Here is an 8296-nt window from a genome sequence, read left to right as displayed (position 1 = left end):
AAGGTTAAGGGTGTCACTGTAAACAGAATTTGTGGAGGTGAATGTTGCTTACTTCTGCATAAAGAAATCATCAACCAGTTACATAGGTGTATAACTAGCCAGCTACTTAGTTAAACAATGGAAGGTGCACAATCCATGGCTACAAAGCTAGCTGGCTGGCTAGCTACCGACTCTGTAAGTTAGCTTGACATGCTAGAAAGTAATAGAAACAAGTTGAGAAAAAGGAACTAAAGGAAACATGTTTCATTATCTTCAATTTGTTTATCCTATCTTGAATGTAGTTCTATTTTGTGATCTCCCAAAATAATTGAGATCTCTTTGATGAGATATTCAGTCAGTGAATCAGGTCGTCTCCATGGTAACCAGATACTCTTTCTGCCATGCATGCCTTCAAACTACAGTAAAACACCTTAAGTACGCCCTTACCTAAGGAACTGAGACCAACTGAGACCAGAAGTCCTCACAAGGATAGTAAAACAAGGAAAATTAGGACAAGTGGGGACATTTTGCCAGTCCCAACCAAGAAAAAGGCTATTTTAGGCTTAGGGGTTAGGTTTAGGATTACAATTAGGGTTAGAATTAGGGTTAGGGTTAAGGGTTAAGGGTTAGCAGTTAGGGGTTATGTTTAAGGTTATGGGTTTGAGGTTAAGGTTAGGGTTATATTAATTTGTAAGGTTAGAGGTTAGGGAAAATAAGATTTTGAATGGAAATCACCTGATATGTCCCCACAAGTATAGTAAAACAAAAGTGTGTGTGTGTGTGTGTGTATGTGCGTAAGGTTAATCTTTCAACTGTGCCACCCTTTCCTCCATGTCAGACCATCAATTTAGTCAAATGTCACTGAGCACAAAAGCACAGGGAGATCCCAGGTTAAGGCAGCAAGGCGGTTGGTGTGTCAGAGCCACCAAGCTACAAACAGCTCAGATACATCAACTTTACCCTATTCATCTCATTTGTGTTTTAAATGGCACAGTGCACTACTTTTGGCCAGAGTCCATTTGGGACTCTGTAAGTGGCAGACGGTGAGGGATGGCCTTCATCCATAATGGAACTCTATTCCCTAATAAGTGCACAAATTTTGACCAGAGCCGTATAAGCCCTGGTCATTAGAGGTACACTATGTGGGAAATAGGGTACCATTTGGGACACACACATGGTGATTGGGGAGCACCTCATCACATCGTAACTTTGGCCCTCACCACCTCTGTTGCCATGGAAATGGGGGATTGTCAAGCATTCTGTCTCTGAGGAGAGGACAGTCCAAAAACCTGAGATGTCATTCAGTATGCGCGCGTGTGTGTGTGAGCGTCTAACGTAAGGCAAGAAATAGACAGAACGTAAAGCAAGGAATAGGCCAATGAGAGGACAGAGAGAGAGGGTGTCTAGAGGAGATGCTGCTGTAGCTGTGGTGGTATATGTTGTCTGGCCTTGACTGTGTGTGACTGGGGTGTAAACCTTTCTCCTGGGTCCTCTCAATACCCCCTCCACCCCCTACCCCACCAAGATTAGATTAGATTATCCCTCTCCTCTACCTCTTCCATCCCTGTCTCAATACCCCCTCCACCCCCTACCCCACCAAGATTAGATTAGATTATCCCTCTCCTCTACCTCTTCCATCCCTGTCTCAATACCCCCTCCACCCCCTACCCCACCAAGATTAGCTGATTATCCCTCTCCTCTACCTCTTCCATCCCTGTCTCAATACCCCCTCCACCCCCTACCCCACCAAGATTAGCTGATTATCCCTCTCCTCTACCTCTTCCATCCCTGTCTCAATACCCCCTCCACCCCCTACCCCACCAAGATTAGCTGATTATCCCTCTCCTCTACCTCTTCCATCACTGTCTCAATACCCCCTCCACCCCCTACCCCACCAAGATTAGATTAGATTAGATTATCCCTCTCCTCTACCTCTTCCATCCCTGTCTCTACACCAGCTCCATCCATCCCCTCCTCTATTCCAGCCCTCCCTTCTGTCTCTATACCAGCTCCATCCATCCCCTCCTCTATTCCAGCCCTCCCTTCTGTCTCTACACTAGCTCCACCCATCCCCTCCTCTATTCCAGCCCTCCCTTCTGTCTCTATACCAGCTCCACCCATCCCCTCCTCTATTCCAGCCCTCCCTTCTGTCTCTACACCAGCTCCATCCATCCCCTCCTCTATTCCAGCCCTCCCTTCTGTCTCTATACCAGCTCCATCCATCCCCTCCTCTATTCCAGCCCTCCCTTCTGTCTCTACACCAGCTACATCCATCCCCTCCTCTATTCCAGCCCTCCCTTCTGTCTCTATACCAGCTCCATCCATCCCCTCCTCTATTCCAGCCCTCCCTTCTGTCTCTACACCAGCTCCATCCATCCCCTCCTCTATTCCAGCCCTCCCTTCTGTCTCTATACCAGCTCCATCCATCCCCTCCTCTATTCCAGCCCTCCCTTCTGTCTCTATACCAGCTCCATCCATCCCCTCCTCTATTCCAGCCCTCCCTTCTGTCTCTACACCAGCTCCATCCATCCCCTCCTCTATTCCAGCCCTCCCTTCTGTCTCTATACCAGCTCCATCCATCCCCTCCTCTATTCCAGCCCTCCCTTCTGTCTCTACACCAGCTCCACCCATCCCCTCCTCTATTCCAGCCCTCCCTTCTGTCTCTATACTAGCTCCATCCATACCCTCCTCTATTCCAGCCCTCCCTTCTGTCTCTACACCAGCTCCATCCATACCCTCCTCTATTCCAGCCCTCCCTTCTGTCTCTACACCAGCTCCATCCATCCCCTCCTCTATTCCAGCCCTCCCTTCTGTCTCTATACTAGCTCCATCCATACCCTCCTCTATTCCAGCCCTCCCTTCTGTCTCTACACCAGCTCCATCCATACCCTCCTCTATTCCAGCCCTCCCTTCTGTCTCTACACCAGCTCCATCCATCCCCTCCTCTATTCCAGCCCTCCCTTCTGTCTCTATACCAGCTCCACCCATCCCCTCCTCTATTCCAGCCCTCCCTTCTGTCTCTATACCAGCTCCATCCATACCCTCCTCTATTCCAGCCCTCCCTTCTGTCTCTATACCAGCTCCACCCATCCCCTCCTCTATTCCAGCCCTCCCTTCTGTCTCTACACTAGCTCCTCCCATACCCTCCTCTATTCCAGCCCTCCCTTCTGTCTCTACACTAGCTCCACCCATACCCTCCTCTATTCCAGCCCTCCCTTCTGTCTCTACACTAGCTCCACCCATACCCTCCTCTATTCCAGCCCTCCCTTCTGTCTCTACACCAGCTACATCCATACCCTCCTCTATTCCAGCCTTCCCTTCTGTCTCTATACCAGCTCCACCCATACCCTCCTCTATTCCAGCCCTCCCTTCTGTCTCTACACTAGCTCCACCCATACCCTCCTCTATTCCAGCCTTCCCTTCTGTCTCTACACTAGCTCCACCCATCCCCTCCTCTATTCCAGCCCTCCCTTCTGTCTCTACACCAGCTACATCCATACCCTCCTCTATTCCAGCCCTCCCTTCTGTCTCTACACTAGCTCCACCCATACCCTCCTCTATTCCAGCCCTCCCTTCTGTCTCTATACTAGCTCCACCCATACCCTCCTCTATTCCAGCCCTCCCTTCTGTCTCTACACTAGCTCCACCCATACCCTCCTCTATTCCAGCCCTCCCTTCTGTCTCTACACCAGCTCCATCCATCCCCTCCTCTATTCCAGCCCTCCCTTCTGTCTCTATACCAGCTCCATCCATACCCTCCTCTATTCCAGCCCTCCCTTCTGTCTCTACACCAGCTCCATCCATCCCCTCCTCTATTCTAGGATTGGGCTGTGTTTTAATGGGCTTTTTGAAGCCATAGAAAAGCAAAGCCATGTAAATTGTTAAAATAGCTTTTGTCTCCTTCAAGATATCAGAACTAACTTCTTAGGTGTGTAACTCCAGACCTTATAGTGGATGGTTAAGTGCATCTCTTCTGCCTTCCTTAGACCTAGACTACATCCCAAATGGCACCCTACTCCCTACAAAGCGCACTACTTTTGACCAGAGCCCTATGGGAATAGGGTGCCATTGGTGGGTGCTTATGTGTTAATTTGCATATCCCAACTCCCCTGAGAGACCCACTGAGAGTGGGGTCATGGCCAGGGTCAGCTATTATGAGCAGCAACCATCAGCAATTAGGGTTAAGTGATTTGCTCAAGAGCACATGGGCAGATGTTTCACCTTGCCGGCTCTGGATTTGGTTACTGTCCCAACACTCTAACCACTCGGCTACCTGCTGTCCATGTGCCTGCGTGGTGTTTAATTCATTTCCAGTATATACTGCTTCTTTGAGTGATATAGGCTACTTTGCATATTCACTAGTTTTAATCAAGATGAATAACACACACAATTCACACAAACACATACACACACACATGTCCCATGTTATCCTCTCTTGTTTCCCTCCCAATTGGAGACCAGACCCTTTTCTGTGTATTAATGACTTACTTTGAGTTTGCAGTGATCTGTTATTTAATATAATTGTGTGCCTTCCTCTAATTGCCATGAATTTCTATAGATTGCAGTGCCTCTTCCTCCTTCTGTGCTTCTAATTGATTTATTGTAGACTTTTTGACACACACAGGCTTGCACACACACACACACACACCACAGATGGAGAGAGAGACACACACAGGCTTGCACACACACACAAACACCACAGATGGAGAGAGAGACACACACAGAGAGGGGAGGGAGAAAGAGAGAGAGGGGAGGGAGATAAGTATTATTCTCCACTCTGTCCAAAAAATGTGAAGGCCAGCTGATTAATATCAAAGTCATCTTATGACTAGAGATCTCGGTGCGACTTCACCGCATATGTACACGCGTCAAAATCCACTTAGCTCACGGCAATATTCAATTCATTCTTCAGATGCGCGAGAAGAGATGAATAAACCGGATAATTCCTAACACCTGCTGAGAGACTGTTAGATAACGGTGACGGTTTGTGTCATGAGGAACTCAAGGGGGTTGAAACATAAGGAAACGGTAGAAACCAGATGTTGTTGTTGCGCTTTATTAAAAGATCACCTGTGATGCTCACCGGTAGCGCATGCTATTAATAATCTGGAAATACAGCAGTCAGTAGATCCGGGGAATCACTGGCTTGTTTTGGTCTCTCTCTCTCTCTCTCTCTGTGTGTCTGTGTGTGTCTGTGCGTGCGTGTAGCGTGTAGCGTGCATTTGTCTGTGTTTGTGTAGGGGGATGTAGAGGAAAGACAGCTCTCTTTTTTGAGGGAAAAATAGAGCACCTCGAGATGTGTTTGTCAAATGAAAGCAGCCTTTGGTTTTGACCTGACAGAATGATCGTTCTTATTTTAGGGAGACCTGTATTGTTTGGAATGGTGCACTGCAAGCATGATCCAACCCAGCCTGGTCTCAGAGCAAAATGTATTATATGTTACTAAAATCCGTGCCACTCCATTAGTATGAAATGTTACATTACGTTAAGTTACTTTGCTTGACCTGTTTAGTACGATGTATTACGTTCGATAAGACAGTAGGTTACCTGATGCAAAAATGAACTCAAATGTTGTGTGTTCGAATCTCATCATGGACAACGTTAGCATTTTAGTGAACTACTTACCACTTTTTAGCCACTTAGCATGCTAGTTAACCCTTCCCCTTCCCCTACCGCTAACCTTAAACCTAAAACTCCTAACCCTAACCTTAGCTAACGTTAGCTAACAAATTTGAATTTGTAACATATCATATGTAATACAAATTTGCAATATATTGTACGAATTGTAATTCATAACATACTTTATGTGCTCCAATTCGTATTATATTGTATGACACTATAACATTGGTCGGCCAATGTTATGTAACCTAACCTAACATATCATATTAAATGGAGTGTCATGGTTTTAGAAACATATACTGCATTTGCTCTGTGGGATCCTCCTCACCTCTCCAGTACCTCAACATTACATTTGTCTGGGGCTGGGCAGAGACAGCGCTGCTGGTGGTCTGCCTCCAGAGCGCTTAAGAGAGAGAGAGAGAGAGATAGAGAGTGAGCGAAGGGGAGAGATGCGCTCCTGTGTGGCACATTGGTTCAGGCTACCTTTCTGACGACGAAACAGTCAACCTGTGGATAGCAGCGGGTGGGGTGAGGATATTAAACTCGCGAGCTCTACTGTCACTGCTGCGGACACCCCACCCCCCTTCCCTTCCAGCTCAAGCCGCCGAAATCTAGGATGCACGGGCTGCCAGCAGCTCCCGTTTAATTCATGAAAGGAGAGGGACCGACGCCAAGTCTGGGGGCGCGCGCCGAGCCCGCTTTATGAATGGCCCGAACATGGAGGAAATTCCGTTTGAAAGAGTCCAGACCCGGAAGGAGGGTCACTGTCCGGCCGCCACCGGTACAACCATCGCTGCCGTCGCGTGCGAGGACGAGTTCGACAGCAAAGAGCTCGAGACGCTCTTCCAAAACTACAACCTGAAGCTAGAGCAGACGGCAACGCTCAAAGCCCTCGCGGTGCTCATCGTGGCCGCCTCGTCCCTCGCGCTGATGGAGCTTCTGTCCGGTCCCCGGCTCACGGTGTCCAAGGGCTCTCACCCGGTGCACAGCGTAGTGTTCGTGTCTCTCTTTATAGTCACCAACGTCAAGTACCTGCAAGTGACGCAGCTGCAGCAGATCGCCAAGCTCGCGCTGCTCTTCAGCTTCACCTTCGCGCTCCTCTGCTGCCCGTTCCCCCTCGCGCTTGGCGCCGCCGGCGTGGGGGCTCCCCCCGCACCGGAGCAAGGCGTGTGGCAGCTCATGCTGGTCACTCTCGTGGCATACGTGCTGCTCCCGGTGCGGACGCTGCTCGCAGTGCTGTTTGGTATGATGGTGGCCGTTTCCCACTTCATCGTCACGGCGACATCAGTCACGGCCAGAAAACACAAGCTCTGGAGACCGGTAAGTTCTGCACACTCGGTACTCCCGCTCAGACTCTCATTTAGAATCCCCGGTTAGTCAGCTAATCTGTCATTTAGAACGAGCTCTACCGACCTAAGTAAGCCTTAACTAACCAGCCTTCTCTTCAAGTCCCCTGTTTTCACTGTTATAGCCTATGCTTTGTTTCAGTGTGACTAGTTGTGCATTTCCCTCCATTTTCTATTGAATATCAGTGTCTATCGATAGGCCAGTGCTGCACTGCTGTTGTTATAAGTGGTGTGGTGGTGGTTGTGGACCCTGGTGGTGAGAGAGGTTTTGTATCAAACTTTCCAGCTATACAAACCTCCGACCATTGAACCACACGCAGCAGATGCTGTCCACTCGCGGTGGTGCTGAAACGAAGAGCGTAGTGCACGCGGAGCTTTTCACGTACAAATCATCTAACAAAACATAACACACACACACACACACACACACACACACACACACACACACACACACACACACACACACACACACACACACACACAATTTAATCCACTTTCCAAAATAAACCATCCATATAGAAATTATAGATTATAAACCATGATGTTTTGGTATACCCACTAAAAACACAAATCCACCATTATTATACAACAGAAATACAACAACAACTTGCGCCAACACCACCACAACAACTAATTACTATATAACCCAATGTGAATGCCATTCATAACTCCATTCAACTGAAAACCAACCATTCTGTCATTCAAGTGTCCAATACCTGTCATGGTGATATAGGTTAAAGAAGGACCTTAGGTATACACAATATGCTCTCCGATCAATATGAAGTGGTTTATGTTAAGTAGTTTGAATAAGCATGTTGACAAGTGGTTTACATTAGCAGTCACAGTGTTCTATGAAAGTAAGAACGGAAGGAAGCAGGAACTGAAGTAAAGAAAGGTATTGACATTAGCATTGGGTATATTTATTATTGGGTATAGTTAGTATTGGGTATCTTTAGTATTGGATATAGTTAGTATCAGGAATATTTATTATCGGGCATATTTAGTATAGGGTATATTTATTATTGGGTACATTTAATATTGGGTATATTTAATATTAGGTATATTTAGTATCGGGTATATTTAAAATGGGGTATATTTAATATTGGGTATATTTAATATTGGGTATTGGGTGGGTGTTCTACAACAATCAACCTTTACCCTTTGAAAATGGCCTGGTGTGTTTAAGGTTACCAGAGTTCAGTCATCACATTAACTACACACACAGAATCAATAACCAAGTATCAATGATAAATAGCCTTCTCCGTCTGCTCTCCCTCCCTATCTCTCCGCTACTCCCTCTTTGTGGTCTACATTTATGGTCTATTGTATAGATAACTTCAATGGTTTATTTT

At 47.1% G+C, this 8296-nt stretch overlaps 1 protein-coding gene across 1 annotated transcript in view; it reads left to right on the top strand.

The window, feature by feature from the left end:
* Positions 1–6024: 6024 nt before the first annotated feature.
* The window catches only part of adcy1a (adenylate cyclase 1a), a 306215-nt gene continuing 303943 nt past the window's right edge, over positions 6025–8296 (top strand). Inside the window, exon 1 of the mRNA XM_031785710.1 lies at positions 6025–6918. Coding sequence (XP_031641570.1) covers positions 6301–6918 — 618 coding nt within the window. The 5' untranslated portion in view covers positions 6025–6300. The remainder of the gene's footprint in view (positions 6919–8296) is intronic.

Source organism: Oncorhynchus kisutch, linkage group LG13, assembly GCF_002021735.2.
Source record: "Oncorhynchus kisutch isolate 150728-3 linkage group LG13, Okis_V2, whole genome shotgun sequence".
Lineage (NCBI taxonomy): Eukaryota > Metazoa > Chordata > Actinopteri > Salmoniformes > Salmonidae > Oncorhynchus > Oncorhynchus kisutch.
Note: the sequence above shows the minus strand (reverse complement) of the source record. Positions and strands in the feature narration are given on the sequence as shown.